Genomic DNA, 17,314 nt, shown 5'->3' with positions numbered 1-17,314 from the left:
GCATGAAAATTTGGGGGAACCACTACTGTAATAAATATAGTCCTCCCCCCAGATTAACATTGGCCTTCACGGGTGCCCACTGCTACCACAGCTAGTCTCCTAGCCCAGAGGGCAGAGTCTACCTGTGTCCCGTCACATGGAATCATCAGTGCCTGGCATGTGCCTCTCAGCTCGTAATCATCATGTGTTGAATCAATAGCTCACTTATTTCAGACCTATTGTTTTATACAGTGCTTGAAAATTTCTAAGAAAGGAGCTAACAGCCTATGTTTCGATTAGATCTGATAAATCCTTGCTGTTGCTAAACTCCCTTTCTTTTTATATTGTCTTTTATAGAAAAAAAGTTAAAAATAAACTGTTTCTAAACCTTCACTCAGTTTCTCTATGATTGACATTCTCTGTCTAATCATGTCCCCTGAGATTCTGCTTTTATTGCATTTCAAATTCTTTCCTTATCCTTCTATCAAGTTCTTTTTAGTAGTAAGTCCCTGTAGTAAACTCAGGATTCCACTGAAATGACTAATGTTTAGCACTGATTTACATGTTCTTTACAGATTCCTCAATCTGTAGACCATTCTGGCATTCCTGGATGATACGAGGGACTCTTGTTAGCTGAGATAGTCTAAGGCACTCTGAGGTTTAAAAAAAAAAGAAAAAACGATGTTAGAGGGTCATTACAGGACAAAGTTTAAGAGCTTAGAGCCAGATTTCTTAAACTGTGACCTTGGGTAAATTACTCAACTTATATATGACTCCATTTCCTCATCTGTAAAATGGTGCTAATAGTAGTGTCTTCCTTATTATATTATGAGAAATAAATGAATTAATAATACATTTAAAGTCGTTAGAACAATGCTTAGCAAGTGCTAATCAAGGGCTTAGGAATGAAAGCTACAAGAATCTTCGAAATCAGCCAGTTAGCCACCCTGAATGGGTTCAAGGATAGCTGCTGTCCTTTAAGGCTATTATGAAATAGCAAGAGGCCCTCCGGGGGCTGAGGCAGCATCAAGGAGACCTGGAATCTGCCAGGAGAATGTCAAGGCCTCCTCTGATGCAGGAGGAGGCACAGACCTTGACTTCAGAGCACTTTCTTGCAGATCTTAATCTGTCCAGAAAAGTCCCAGCTTGAGGTCTAGTCTGGGCAATTTTCTTTTTCTTTTTTTAAAATATATTTTATTGATATTTTACAGAGAGGAAGGGAGAGGGATAGAGAGCTAGAAACATCGATGAGAGAGAAACATCAATCAGCTGCCTCCTGCACACCTCCACTGGCGATGTGCCCGCAACCAAGGTACATGCCCTTGACCGGAATCGAACCTGGGACCCTTCAGTCCGCAGGCCGACGCTCTATCCACTGAGCCAAACCAGTTTCGGCAAGTCTGGGCAATTTTCATTGTGAGAAACTAGCTCTGCCATATTTGTTAACGTTATTTTTCTAGTCTAGGACCATAAACCACACTCCTCACTCCCTAAAGATACATTAAACTGAATTAGAAAGCCTCCCTTGTTAGCAAGAAAAACATCACAAGCTCACTATTTTCTGAAGAGTCTGAGCAACACCCTATTTCCAAGCAAATTCCACAAATATATTCTTCCCTGCCTCCTCTCCCCTCAAGGACACAGGGTCTCCAGAGGCTGTATTTCTAGGCTACGGGTGCTGGGAAGTAGGCAAGAGCAGGAAACCGCCCCTTTCATTTCATGCTTTCCTTAAAACCCCTTCTGAATACCTACTATGTGCAGGCCAGTAAGTGACATAACCTTTTCAGCTTCTTCAGATGTCTTAAAGAAGCAGTTTGCTTTGAAGCTTTTTAAATTTTTTATTCTAAAGTGTAACTTTTCAGGCCAGAGGCTAGTACCTGTGATCCCCTCAGAAACTTGATTTGGTTTTATATTCTAAGCCTCCCTATAATTGCAGTGTATCCAAAAAGCTTCCCTTTTCTTGGTTACCAATTTCTCCTGAGTCCATTAAAATTCAAGCCCAGCGGCATGTTTGAGGCTAACACTTCTCACACTTTAATGTGCATATGAACAACCTGGGGATCTGGTGAAAATGCAGATTCTGATTCAGCAGAGGAGGCTGAGTCTGCATCTCTCACACAGGCCCTGTGGTGCTGATGCTGCCGTCCTTGGGCCACACTTCGAGTCACTATGATTTAGACTCCTCTTCTCCACAGCCAGGAACAATCAGGGCATTCACACAACAGGGCAGGCTCCCTTACCTGCTGACAATTCTGACATCCAGAAAGGTCCTTGAAAATACCTGCTTCTGAATGTTGCATTCTGAGCAATCTAGAGCAGATTATCGAGTTAGACTGCCTCTTTGCCTTATCATTGACAGCTATCCCGTGAATGCTATAATGCAGTGATTTTAATGGATGTATATAATGAACCCACAATCTGTCCCCAGCCTTCCCTTCCTCAGCACTGCATGAAATACATCCTCCTCTCTGGGCCTTCTGTCATGTGCCGCTTAACGGTTAGGAGACGCATTGACTTGAGTCTCCTCTCAGGAGTTCCCCATGCGCCTTACCTCTTCCATTGCCATGCTTCCTGTTTCTCTGTGGGGAGCTTTATGTATAGAGTCATCCTGAATGGTCTGGATAGAGCAGGTGACAGCACCGAGGAACCCAGGTGTGGGAGACTACTGACAAACTTCCCTGGGTACACTTAGGTGTCTGCTGCTAATGCCGGCTGGTTAGCCTCTTGGTGTGGCACCTTGGAAAGGCTCATGTCTGTGGCTGGGGCAGTGCTCTGGCCTGAAAACCATCCTTAGCCCTGCACTTGGGGTTGTGAGGAAGCCAGAAAAAGGATTCCATTAAAACAGCCCCACCCCACTCGCCCCTCCAGATCAGCCTGTTTCCCTCAGGCTCTGGACCCCGAACTAGGGGTTCCAACTAGGACAACAGCTGTGACTCTTGAGTGATTCTGTCCCTTAAGCCAGCCTTCCTTTAATTAGCATAAGTTTTGATCTAGTTATTAGACAATTCTAGAACTCTGTTGCTAGGAATAGTAACCTTTCGTTTTGTTTTGTTTTGTTCTTTTTAGTAGAAACTGAGGCCCTGAGAGGTGAAGGGACTTGCTGAGGTGCCTTTAACAGGTGAGGGTGATGTGGTTGTTAGTGGTGTGGCCAAGAACTGGCGTAGTTAGTTCCAGACTCACAGTGCAGTGCCTGTCCCACTGCACTCCATCCGGTGAGACTCTCCTACTGATAAATCAACTTAAGGATAAATAGAAACAATAAAAAGTAAAGTGAATGATAGTATATCAGAATAAACAATTTTTCTCACATATAGAATATATACATATATATACTATAACAGCTGATAGCTCAATTTTGAAAATGAAATGTATTTTAATAAACACTGCCTTTATAATTATTCAAAGTTTGTGTACACATTTCACATTTTGGGGGAATATATATATATGTGTGTGTATATATATATATATATGTGTGTGTGTGTGTATATATATATATACACATATATATATATATTTACTTAATTATTTCCAGTTCTAAAGCTAAGGATGAGAACATAAGCCTAGAAGTCAGAAGACACTGTTCCTGGCACTGCTGCTAATGAGCTTTGTGTCCTTGAGTGAAGAACCCCAACCCCTACCCGCTACTCAGTTTCCTAACCTACAGAATGAGGGGGTTGAATCTCAGAACATCCTTTCTAGAGATAACATCCTATGATTCCTTTGATTTCATGGTTCACACCGCAGGTGCCATAGGGTTATACAGCCAGTGATAGCCACCCACTGGCTCTGCGTGCACAGGTCCCCTTTATGCTGATTCTGTGCTGCAGCAGAGGCTTCAGGGTGTGCCTCTTATGAACGGGATTTCAGGGTGTCTACTGACATTGATCATGACAGACAACAATTCCAAGGGACCAAAAAGGAATGAGGCAATAATCATGCACCACAGAGAGACACTGGTCCATCTCCAGGCATTCAGACGCGTTCAATCTTCAAATAACAGGCATTTAGCACCTCACCTGTGACCTGAGAATTGACAGAATCACCGATGACAGAACCACTCTGATGCTCCCAGGATTCAAGTCATATCAGCAGGAAGGGAGGCTACGCTTAGGGCACTCAGCTTGTCAAATTGTATCTCTTTTGGTCAAGGGGAATCACACACATTGTGGCTGTGAAGTTTGAAGGGCACCGTGGAGCCACTCTGCTGTGCAAGAAGAGGCCAGGCATGATTTTAAGCTCAAGACCCTGAATATGTGCTCTGGCTCTTATTGTCATTCTAGATGGTTCTACAGCCCTAGCATCCGACAATATGGGGCTCACTAGACATTTCTCTTGCCTTCTGCTGGTGTCTATAGTAGGCATTCCTTTGGGCTGGCATTTGGCTTTACAGAGCTGCTTAATTCAGTATGCTGTGCTGCAACTCACTTTGTAACTGACAATAGTATTGCATGTAACAGTCGAGTTTGAGGTGAGTTTTAGTAAGAACGTCTTTGATCTCTGGACTCCCTGATTTCCATTAAAGTAATCATGCCACTCCATCTAAAGGAGGGTATCATTTCAAAGTAAATAGTAATACACAAAAATCTGCACTGTGCTTAAGGGTCCTTTTAACTGTGGTGTACAGCATGGATTACTGGTCTAGGCTGCAAGAGAACTGTGCTAATGCAACTGTTATTGTTATGGGGTTTCTCTAACTCATCAATTCCCATGCAGTCATAAATGGAGATGTTTCACTCCATTTAAGTAAACACCAGCTCTCTAGCTTCCACCAGAATATGTCACAGAAACTAAGAAAGTCCTAGAAGTGAAAAGAGGGTCATGTTGTACATTACTCAAAGTACATCTGACCACTCCTCTCTCCTTTTGTTTTTTTATGTCTTTTTTCTTTATGCAGAGGATTTGGGTTTGTAGATGAACATTTTCCCACTACCATTCAGCCTTGGAATGCTGTTTCCCTCAAGTTTCTCATGAAAAAGACTTGATTCAGAGCCGAACTGCTGGCAGCTGAATTTCATTAAGACTTTGATGGGAAACTTAAGTTGGAATTACAAACATCTGTGGTTAAACTTCCCTTTAGTAAAGCATTTCCCAGAATTTAACTTTACCACACTAGGAGCAAAAAGAGAAACAGTTGAAAAAAAAATACTGCTCTTTGGCAAATGCTGGAGTAGATATATAAATTTTCTTGTATGTGGTCACTGCATCTTGATGAATGAGCAGATTTACTTGTTTTAGAAAACAATTGTCTGCAAATGCCAAGTTTTAGAACTTACAGCATGTATTGGCTATCTGATTTTAATGGTTTCTAATTCATCAAATGTCTCAAAATCATGTCTGGCCATCATTATCATTATATTTATATAATTTGAACGAGGAAAATCCCTAAAGGAGAGGAGTGTTTTTGGCATTATATACGTCAAGAAATTGGGACAAGTCAGGTTTGAGAACTCAATTGAGAAAGAGGAAAAAAGGTTATAGTCCTTGTCATATCAGAGATACTATTTTTTTTGTTTGCTTGTTTGTTCTTAGATTTTGGGGGATTTAGAAAAACTCATTCATTTATCTTAACTGCTCAGATAATCCTAAGGCTATGGTCAAAGAACCATTAGGGATACAATAATTATAAAAACTAAACTAACAGTCCCTTTCTTCTTAAATGTTGGATAATTAGCAAATTTGTAAGCAAAAATGGAAAGTAATCAAATTTACAGAATAAAAAATTTAGGTAAAAATAGACTGATACTACAAATCTTAACTTGCAGATAGATAAAAACAAAGTAGAAGAAAGAGAGGGGTAAGGTGAGAGGAACAGGAGAGAGAACGAAGGGCAGACTTTGAGTTAGGCAGTTTATGTATATTTTATTTCACAACAATCTTGCACGGCAAATGCACTTCTGCTCAGTTTACAATCAAACAAACAGAGTCTCTGAAAGATGAACAAATTTGCCCAAAGTCAAACAGCTAAAAAGTAGTGGAGCTGGGTTCATAGTACATTTGTCTGGCTAGATGCCCACATTGTGCCTTTGATGAAAGGTGAACTTAAAATATTTTAATTCAGAGACTGCAAATAAACTGCCCTCAGGCTGCATTGGGCCATCAGATGTACTTTCCACAGAGCATTTTTAAGAAATGAATCAACAGTTTCACTTAAGAATCCAGATTCTGTCTTCTCTTGCAAAAACAGAAGACCTGGCAACACGGAGAGGTGGCTGCCCCTCTGGCAGAGGACCTCCTTCCTCTCCTGTTGCTTTGGCTCCATCACTCACAGGATGTGTTCCTTTCACTGCCCACTTATTTTTTTTATGTTTTAATTTTTTTTGTTAATCCTCACTCGAGGATATTTTTTCATTGATTTTTAGGGAGAGTGGGAGAGGGAAAGACAAAGAGAAACATTGATGTGAGAGAAACAAATCTATTGGTTGCCTCCTACACAAGCCCTGACCAGGGCCTGGGCCGGGGAGGAACCTGCAACCAAGTTACATGCCCTTGGTCAGAATCGAACCCAGGACCCTTTGGTCCGCAGGTTGATGCTTTATTCACTGTGCAAAATTGGCTATGGCTGCCCACCTATTTTTTGCTTGGCCTCTACAAGAATTTGAGTTTTGTAACTTTCTCTGTACCATGTGATCAGTAATTCCACTTCTGGGTATATACCCAAAAGAACTGAAAGCAGAGACTCAAACAAATATATGTGTACACTAATGTTCAGAGCAGTACTATTCACAATAGCCAAGAGGTAGGAACAACCCAGATGTCCACTGACAGGTACATGGATAAACAAAATGTGATCTATACAGACAATTAAATATTATTCAGCCTTAAAAAGAAGTGAAATTTGGACACATGCTAAAACATGGATGAGCCTTGAAGACACTATATTAGGTGAAATAAAGCTCACAAAGGACAAATATTGGCACAAAAGGACAATATTATAGATTCCACTTATATGAGGTAACTAGATTAGTCAAATTCATGACACAGAAAATAGAATAGTGGTTGCCAGGGCCTGGGGAAGGGGTTAATGAAAAGTTGTTAATAAGTATTGAGTTTCAGTTTGGGAAGATGAAAAATGTTTTGAAGATGGATGGTGGTGATGGTTGCATAACAATGTGAATGGACCTAATGCCACTTAAAATGGTTAAAATGCTAAATTTTATCCTATGTAAACTTTATGACAACTAAAAAACTTCTTTTGGTTAAAGCAGAGAACTCTGGAACTATAGCAAAAGCTAGTCTTTATATTTCCAGGAATTTTATAAAAGTTCTGTAAGATAGACCATATATGTATTGCTGTAGATGTTTTTTTGTTTGTTTGTTTTTAATTCTTTACCTGTTCATCTAAATCATGAGCTTCTAATGTAGACTGTAGCATCATGTAGAGGAAACATTCTAGAACATGCTTATAAAAGCAAACAAGATACAAGAAAATTCTACAGTTTAAAAAAAAGAAAGAAATCTATCAGGGAAACTCAGTGATATGCTGGGAAAAGAGAATAGAATTTGGAAACCCCATAAAATTAACATCTGCATTAGCACAAGTCTCTTGCAGGCTAGTCCAGTAATCCATGCTGTAGACCATCTCCATCAATTTGCTCATCTGTAAAATGGGTATAATTTTCACTATTGAATACTAAATAAGATAATGCATGTAGGTTCATGGGACATTGTAGAAGTCTGTAAGTGTTAATTATTTCCTTTTCTATTTGAGTAGCAGTTTAAAAAACAGTTAATAGACAGGGAAGGGAAGTTATTGCAATTCTTTGGTAATCCTAAAATTTTATGCTCCCTATGCTACTCATCTAGCAAGTACTACGTAAATGACCTTTGAATGGCATTTTATATATCTTCATTTTAAGACATTCCCAAAACGTTGGCTAAACTTATGCCTGCAGAGAGTTCTACTTACCTAACTACCTTTTTCTAGATGCTGCTGCATAATCAAAATTACCCTTATAAACTTCTTTGTAGCTGTGTTACTTACTAGGAAGGATGACAGGGCAAGTGTTTTATGCCTCAGTTTCCAGGTTTGAAAAATGAGAAAATAACTATATTAGTCCCATTAAGTTGTCATAGGGTTAAAGGAAATAACTCGTGGAAAGTGCTTAGACTAGTGTCTGGCATGTGGTAAATACTCAATGGGTGTTAGCTATAAGCCATGCTATTATTATTACTACTGCCATGACTATATTCCGGTCCTTCTAAAATAATGTTTTTAGGGATCTTCTTTGGTGTTTGGTGAGTAGGTGATTGTACCCTACTGGTCTATCTTAAGAGCAATACTTTTTCCATATTGCTATCATGGATTTAGGTTGTAGCCACTCTTACAGAACGTTGATTCATTCTTCTTTATACAGTGACTATGCATGTATTTTTCTTTTCTAGAATCCTTACTCCTTGAAGGTAGGGATGTGACTGCCTTCTTTCTGTCCCTCCAGGCACCTACTTTTTTGCTCTGTATGAGGTAAAGGTTCAAACCTGCTCATTGGATGGGTATTAAGTGAGTGAAATAATGACTGAATATGGGGGGTTCAAATGACCTAATTACTCTGCTGAACAGCAGTATAGAATGATGGCCCAGGCCAGTGACTGGAAGTCTTATTATGATTCTGCATGTCCTTTTTCAAAGTAAGGGGCCAAGAGAAGGAAAAGGAAAGCAGATAGTGAAAGAGATCTAAACTGTCTTTCAATAAACATTCTGCAATCCTTCAGTGGCCTGGTGCCCACTTACGTGCTGGAGAATGGGAATCACATATCAATAGTGGAAAGAGTCCAGGGGAAAAGTCCCTCAGAACCAGTCTAGTTCATGTTTTTAGTAGGTAAGTTTGTCTAGTGTGGGGAAAATCAGGGGCCAATAGATTTTCTTGGAGGGAAGCCAACAACAACAGCAACACCCAGTCAGTTGCCAGGAAATGAATTCCGGTTTTCCCCTCTCAGGAAAGTTTGCTCATACTGTCAGTTATGTCCCTTATTTTCTCAATTATCTACCAAAGTCAGTAACAGCACCATGGCCTCCCCCGCCTCCCACCTTGCTCTTCCAGCAAAGTCCCCACCCTCTCCTTCTGAGTCTCTGTGTGGCTTCTTTCCAGCTATGCAGTCTGGACCTCTAGCCTAGTGTTCTTGACCTTGTTTAACTCCTGCTTCTTTTTGACAAATCAGAATGTCACTTCTTCCAAGGACACTCTGACATTCTGTCCTTGGGAACTGTTCCCATCTCCACCCATCCAGTTGCACATCTATATGGTCAAGAAGACTTAGTTTTACTGGCTATACTCAAGCCTTGCTATGACAAAATAGACTTCCTTAAATGTGAAATATCAGAATACTGAATATACTTTTAAAAATTGCCTACTTTCCCCTTTGCCCACCCCCACCTCCTAAGAATCACTGCTCTCACCATAAACTCACCAATAATAGACTCAGTGAATTGCTTGTAAAAAAGCAGAAGGCGAGAACATCCTCCCAGTGAGCACAGAGTTACCCTTGGGTGCTCTTTTAAAAAAAATCTTTGCCTCCCAGGGAGAGCTGGGGCTTGTTTTGGAAGGAAAAGAAGGACCTTTCTCCTTGGACAGTCAGTGCTCTCCAACGTTTTATTCAATGCATACTTCATGCATTTGTTCCCCTAACTCTCACTGTGCACCACGGTGTGCTGGAGTCCATGCCACAGGCTGAGGACCAGGGGTGGAGAGGACACAAGCCCTGCTATTGAGGAGCTTGGGGGCTTTAGGAAGGCCTTCAGCCAAGTGCCTCCCACTGCTGCATGTTGGCTTTAGTACTTTTCTTCCTTCCCTTTGAAGGACAATTGAGGAATAACCATTCATACAAATCCAATTGAAATAAAGTGAATTTATTTTTAGAATATCCTTCCAGTCACATCTCCAACTTCTCAGGAACAACATACTAGATGTGTCCATGTTCTCGTTCTCTCTCTGTAGATATAAATACAATCTCCTGAACCAACTCAGTAGGGTGGTTGTACCGTGTTGTTAAATCTCCGGAATGTATTTGGTTTAAAGTCTCCATACTGGCTATAAAGAGCATGGGAAACCCGACGGTGGGGGCTGGGGGCGTTGGGATCCTGTGGGACTGCACGCTAACTGGAGGCATTATGTGAAACTATGCAGTGGGAATGTAATTATTCCAATCCCTCCCTTTCTACATCATATATTTTGACCCTCCTGGAATGACTAATAGTTTCTGTCTGTATCCCTGAACCAAAGGCTCTGGTATCCTGAACCTATGAGACTAACAGTATTACAAATTTAACTCACTATAGGGTGTTCTTTCTGGCTGGAAGAATATAGACAGAGCTAGAGCAATATTAACTAAAACAGCACCGTAAAAAAAAATCCTAAGAACTATTTCCAGATAAGCGTTTCTTTTTATCCAATCATCCATATATTTTATAATAATAACAACAACACTTAGGATATATAAAGCATTTATACTATATCGGGCACTGCGTTAAGCACTCTATATATTTTATCTGGTTTCATCACAATAACTGAATGTGAAGTAGAAATCAATAACTCCTCTAAGCCTCAGTTTCTTTATCTGCAACTTGTACATTTATAATTTGCCCAAGGTAAGGAGCAGATAAGTTGAAATTTAACCTTGGGATCATTAGACCACAAAGCCTGCAAGTAAACACTTCGGTGTGCCACCTTCCTATTATTTTACTGGACAAATGGGTATATAAAAATTGCCCAGGGTCTTAACAATAAACTTGAGGTTCCCTAAAAATCCAATAATTATTTTGTGGGTTTTTGGTGGGAAGAAAGCTACAAAAAGTATGCATCTCTCTTTAGAATTAGCAGACAAAAATACAGGCTGCCCATATACGTTTAAATTTCAGATACCCAATGAATAATTTTTTAGTTTAAATACTTCCCATGCAATATTTGAGACATAACCAAAAATCTATTTGTTGTTTATCTGAAATTCAAATTTAATTGAGCAGCTTGTATTTTTTCTGGCATCTCTATTCTCAAGTTAAGCATTTCAGGGACTTTCCATGCTCAAAGCAACAGGTGGAGACAATGCCTCTCGGGGGTGAAATCCAAGCCTGTAGAGAAGGGATGCTTCCTAGGACTTCCCAGGAGTCTCTGCTGGGCCCCCTGTCTGAGTGCTAAGGTGACCAGAAGCCCAGCCCCCTTTCTCCCTGAGGCTGCAGTTTGCACCACAATAGGACATTGGTATGCTCCACTCCTACCCACCCTCCCCCATTTCTTGGGTGTGGGTAGGGCTCACTCCTGGAGAAGGGGCATCTTCATGCACCTTATTTTATCAGTAATAATTAATAACTACAGTTACACTGACAATTAGTAGACTTAATAGCAATAATCCGGATTTCCACTCTGTTAGGAATGGTGTCAATCCACATAACAGCTTTGGTTCTATCATTGCTGTAACTATAGCTATAGGGTGTGTGTGTGTGTGTGTGTGTGTGTGTGTGCTGTTAGGTCCATTGCTCCTTCCTTTCCCATGAACTTCAATGACTTCATTTTCCTCCTACTGAGCATCTCCCACACCCTGGACATGCTGTCCTCGGTCTGTCTCGCCTCAGGGGCTCCTAAATCACTTACTCTGGGTTCACTTTCCTTTACCCAATTTCTACCCTTTGCTTATGTCTTCAACATAAAAGCTATTGTAATTTAGCACAACAAACAGCAACTCTGAGTAAACATATCATCAATGGCATGTCTTTATCTGCTGGCAGTTTCCTAACGGCTGCTTTAGTGCCCATCACCCTCACCCACCCCTTCCCTCTCCAGGGAGGATCTTCTGTTCAGTTTGTGACAAAAGGATTGGTCCTGCCCTATTGTTCCCACTGTCCTAACCGGACAGAGCAGCAGGAAGCCAGTGCAGGGAACGGGCACCAAGTGCTGTGGCCTGCAAACACCAGTCTGCCGGGCACCAAGGGCAGAAAGTCGCAGCGGTGCGAGCAGACTGACTCAGAGGAGGCACTTCGGCCACTTTGAACCGTGGCACGTTCCAAAGCCTCAACTCTCAGCTCACAACGTCCCAATGCAACTTACAAAGTAAACTCTTTATTTCAGAAGTGTCTGAACCGACCTCATCCAGGTGAAACTGAAGGCGGATGGCGGAGGGGAGGGGGGAGGGACAGGAGCGCGGCACGCACAGCCGCGGGCAGGTGCCCAGGGGTGACAATGGCAGGGACACTGTACCTCTGCAGCAGGCGGCAGCCTTCCGGGAGCCACGCGGGGCTGGCTGGTCTCAGGCGGGTCCTGTCTGCCAAGCGCTGAGCTCCCTTCAAAGTCAGAGGGAAAGGCGTTGTCGTCCCTGGACGCCGCGCGGGAGCAGGCAGCGCCCCAGAGGAGCCACAGACGCAGGACCGAACGCCAGGCCGAGCTCCGAGCCATCTGGCCGCTGGCATCCAACAGGCTTTAGGCTCCGCAAACGTTCGTCCTCGCCGGGACCCCCCGCGGTGCAGAGGTGCCTCCTCACTTCACCTTCTCCGCGTTTGCAGAATCCAGATGTGGAACCCAAGGCAGCCCAAGCAGCAACTTAGTAAAAAAAAGAAAAAAGGAGAGTGAGAGAGTGAGGGAGTAAGGGAGAGTCTCTCTCTCTCTCTCTCTCTCTCTCTCTCTCTCTCTCTCTCTCTCTCTCTCTGTCTCTCACCTCTTCCTCCCTCCTTTTCCCCTCCCTCCCTCCTTCCCTCTCCTCTCTTTCCCCACGGTTTGCCTCTCTCACTTTCTCTCTCTTCCCAGAGGTTCTGGCTGAAGAACATACAGATGGATGGAACTCAAAGCTGAGCATCAAAAAGCAGACTGAACTGGGCGAGCCCGGCCGGCCCGGCCACCTCCTGTCCCCCGCGGAGCTGGACTGAGGGCTGCGGTCCTGGCTGCCTTCCCACGCCCGCCTCACCACTCCCTCTTTACCTCTCCCTCCCAGGCCCTCCCACTCCAAGCCGGTCCGGTCTTTCACACACCCTGGTTCGGCTGGTCTCCCCCTGAGTCGGGAGCCCCTCCAGGGAACCCAGATGAATATTCAGCTTTTGCCATTGCTTGCTCACATCTCTTAATTATTTAGCCACGGTGACTGGATGTTTTCTCTATATTTAGATAGATCTTGTATGTACCCCTCTCGGCCCCTAGTTTGCAGGAAAGTGGGTGAAAAGGGATTCTGGAGCAGGAGCCAGAGGTAGATGATTTCAGATGGCAGAGGGGAAGGGCACCCACCTTCTCGGGCAAGGTTTCTCAATTGTCAGAGCTGGGCCGCTGCACTCTGCTAATATCATCCCTGGGGGCTGACTGGCTACCCCTCTTCCTCCTGACAGTCCTCACCCAGAGGCTTGGGAGTAGAATATCTTTCACTGCAGCCCTGGAAAATGACTTCATTACTCAAATGCATGAACTTTTATTTACAAAGAACATCTTGTTTTCATCCTAAAGAGGTGCTTTGTAAGGGACCCAGAACAAGGCTTGCAGTGTCTGAGCCTGTCAAATATACTGCCCACAGCCCCGACTTCTTCCTCTTGGCCTGTAATCTCATGCCTACCACATCTGTCTGTAACCTTTCCAAGACTTTGGGGGAGAAATTGGGCTCTAGTTTTGCTGGGGTACCCCCATGGCTGGGTCAGTGGCCACTACAGCTGATAGGTATCTCTATTCACATTGTCCTCATGATAGAGCTTTAAACATTCCCACAAGACAAAAACATGACTTTAAAAAGATTAGATGAGACAACCATGAAATGATGCCCAGGTAAGTTTCTAGGTGTTTGAAAACACCCACAATTATGCAATAGAGCATTTTCACAAAACCTAATCATTAGCTCTATTTTATAGAACAACAGTCATTTTCTCTAAGGATAAAGGAAACAACAATTTTGTACTAACTATATATCAGATATTTTGCATAAGTTACTTGTGAACTTCACAGCATTCCTGCAAAATAGGAAAGTTCTGAGAGACTAGGACACTTGCCCAAGGTCACACAGTTGGGCAAAAGCTGAGTTGAGGTTTGAACCTGGGCTTCACTGATTCCAAACTACCTTTCACATCTATACTGCTTGAAACTCACAAAATAAAGGTCATGAATTTGGAAGAAGGAGAGATGGCAAACCCATTTTTGAATCCCTTCTATGTGGCCCCAAATTTGCATAAAGTATCTCATTTCATTTCATCTTCACTATAATCGCATGAGATAGGTATTGTTATACACGTTTGGTAAGTGGTAAAAGTACTACCAGAATCCAGTAAATCTGATGCTAAAGTCACTGGTTTTAAAGAATAAAATGGTGTGATACAAAAGAGCCAAACCTGGAACGAGCCAAAAGTTTTCATATATTCCAAAACATTTGTAATGTTTTCATTTTAAGATATAAAAATAGTATTGCAATGAACTAGTAAGCCAAAGTATGATCATTTTCTTCCATATAAACTGATTAACCCACTTGAATAAGTGAAATAACTTAAAAATATGGTTTGGTTATAAGAAACATCCAAAACTGTAGAACATTTTTGCGAATTTATTTGAGCCAAATTGATGACAATTTCTGGAAAGCAAAAATCTCAATGGGTTGAGAAAATACTCTGAAGAATGGCAGTTTTGCAGCCAATTTTGTACATTATAATCAAAGGAAGAGACTTGAGGGTTACATGAAATCCATTGATGGTTGATTAAGGGGCCCAGAGAAAGCAAGGCAGGGAAATCTCTGGGATTGGATAAAAAGTAAAATGGAGAGACACATACTACTTTCACAGTGGCAGGTACAGGATAATTAATAACATTTATATCACATAGGATTGGCATTTGGAAATAAGATAACAATGAGGGGTTCAGTGGTCTCTGCTCTGGTACAGGGTGTGCCCTGAGAGTGTCTGGGAAAGATTACTCTGACATTTCAAAGGTATGTTTGTCTTAGATGCAAAAAGACAATACACAGGCTCACCTATGTAAGATTGACCTTTGTCAAGGAAGCTGCAGGCGTAGGATGTGGCTACCTGCCTTGACAGGCTTTCAGTTAGGAATTTTCATTTCAGACCATCCTATGTGGTTACCTTCACTTTCTTAGTTAACAGGGCTCACCATGCTGGCCTCCCCTGAGCTTGTCAGCTTTTGTATGTCACCTCTTTTACCTCCATAGTTGGGTCTTTGCAAAGCTTATTGGGAGACAAGATGGCTAGAGTCTGAAGAGGGAAAAGAATTCTCAATTATCCTGCCCCACTGTCCCTTTAAAAGAACTGTAAGTAATAATGATGATGATAAATGTATACATTATATTCTGACGTCAGAGATAGACCTCTTCAGTGCACAAACTGCTTCCATTTGTTTTCTGAAGGACTAGGTCCTGTTCTTCATTAACCGTCAATTAGTCATACACTTTTTTTTTTTAATTTGACACAGGGCCTCCTCTCCCTGCTCACCAGGTGGTGCTTGGATTATGTGAGAGGCTTGGACCTATGGACTTCTTATTTTTTTATTAAATATATGCTTCTCACTCTTCCTTCTTGGATTCTATCATTATTTTTGAGGCAAAACAGCATAATACACAGGAGCATGGGTTTTGTATGAAATAATAAATTTTAGATTGGCTTAAGGAAGTTCTGAGACCTTGAAACTTAACTTAGTTTCCCTGAATGTCACTTTCCCCATCTGTAAAATGGGGATACTGATACCTCTCCCACTGAGCTAATTATGAATAGTAAATGAAATAATATAAAATGTTAACACAGGTTGGCATATAGTCAGTGCTCAATATATACTCTTTAACTATACTGTATTTTTAAAGTCTTAAAAAAGAACAGAATAACTATTTTTAAAAAGAAAAAATAGCCATGTTTATTTATTCTGTGACTTGGGTAACCTCCTATTTGCTGAAAATAGCCTTTCGCATTTCTGGCTGCTACGTGGGCCTTCCCTGTGTTAACCATGAATGAGGCAGTCACGGATCATAGAGTAATAGGGCGGGCAGGGCAGGAGAGAGCACAGCTGACTATTTTACAGCAAAGAGCTGCCCCCAGACCATCAAAGGCCTGAGTGGGGGAGGATTTCATTCTTGCTAAAACTACAACTGGGGAGTGTCTCCAGGGTGGCTGCTTTCTTATCACAACCCTCTCTCCTGAGATTGAGGCCAGGTGTCACCAAGTACTTTCATGTCCATTATCTCCTTTGGGACTCCTACCTACCCCAGGACCCAAGGAGTCTGCTCCATCATCCCCAATGCATCATAGAGAGCACCTATGTTCAGAGAAGCTAAGAGGTTAAATAACAAGGACACTAAGGCAGTTTATGCAAAATGAGGGCCCCACATCTTCTGACGCCCAGACCAATGCTTTTCCTGCTAGGCCAAGCTATTTTTAGTTTTGGCAGCAACAGATCTGGTGGTTTGAAGGCTTTATCAAAAGAAGGTTCTGAATTCCCTTCTGAGTTTCCCGATACAGTTATCAGCAGATAAATATCAAGTTGGCCCATTTCCTTCAGCACTTGGCTGTTGGGCCTGTCCACAGTGTCCAGGAATCTAGTGAGGGTGTTGCTAATGCATCCCGTGTGCCCTTCTATAAATAAAAAGTCATGTCAGATGCTATTTTGGATGTTTAGGTGCTAATCTTGGACATAATTAGACAGAGGATTGTTGTGTATTAGTGACAACAATAGATGGGTCAGAGGAGCAAGCAGGAGCGATTGCCAGCCATGAGATCTCTCGCTGATAATCAAGCATCTCCTTTTCTGCTCATGCTCCTCTCCTCTCTGGCTGAGCTTCTTCTCTGGGAAGGACTCTGGTAGAAGTTCAGGCTATCTGAGGGGGAGCAACAGCAAGGGTGCAGGGTGAGGATGGGAACCACCTAAAGGTTGCTCTTCTGCCCATTATTTTCTCAGGCTTTTGCTCAGGATGTGAATAGTATGTAGCTATCCATGCTTCCTCTCCTGACTGTGACACTGTCACAGCCTCCTTGGTTTTTAGCATGTTCTCCTTGCACCCTTTCCATCCATCCCTTGGTCCATTTATTCATTTGTTTAATCAGTTCCTATTGAACTCAGTATTGCAAGTTGGATGCTGAGGGTAAAATGATGAAAATCACGATGGTAACTCTCAAGGAGCTAAGAGTCTGGTGGGACAGATCGTAAATAGACCCTGCAAAGAATGCAAAGTGATTAACAGGAGTTCAAAGGGAAAGTCCAGACATGCTGCTAATAAAACGCACAGAACAAGCCCTTTACCTGGACTCGGTTAAGGGGAGTCAGGAAAAGTTCCAGGAAAAGGGGGCAAAGGAGGGTGCTCCAGGAGGAACTGCTTATACAGAGGGACCTGGTGCTACAGGAGGGGTGAGGAAGCCATGTGGTTCCCAAATGTTCTCTGAGCCCCCTGTTCA

The 17,314-nt window shown here is 42.3% G+C and overlaps 1 protein-coding gene across 2 annotated transcripts in view; it reads right to left on the bottom strand.

Moving 5' to 3' along the window:
* The window catches only part of LAMA4 (laminin subunit alpha 4), a 147,768-nt gene extending 134,937 nt beyond the window's left edge, over positions 1–12,831 (bottom strand). The window contains exons 1-2 of one of the 2 annotated variants that reach the window (XM_080665457.1): positions 12,691–12,831; positions 12,165–12,503 (exon numbers count right to left, since the gene is read on the bottom strand). In XM_080665457.1, coding sequence (XP_080521583.1) covers positions 12,165–12,359 — 195 coding nt within the window. In that variant the 5' untranslated portion in view covers positions 12,360–12,503; positions 12,691–12,831. Of the gene's footprint in view, positions 1–12,164; positions 12,641–12,690 lie in introns of those variants that run through there. The other variant, XM_080665456.1, reaches the window with a different exon arrangement.
* Positions 12,832–17,314: the final 4,483 nt, after the last annotated feature.

Source organism: Plecotus auritus (genome assembly GCF_963455305.1).
Source record: "Plecotus auritus genome assembly, chromosome: 4".
NCBI lineage: Eukaryota > Metazoa > Chordata > Mammalia > Chiroptera > Vespertilionidae > Plecotus > Plecotus auritus.
Note: the sequence above shows the minus strand (reverse complement) of the source record. Positions and strands in the feature narration are given on the sequence as shown.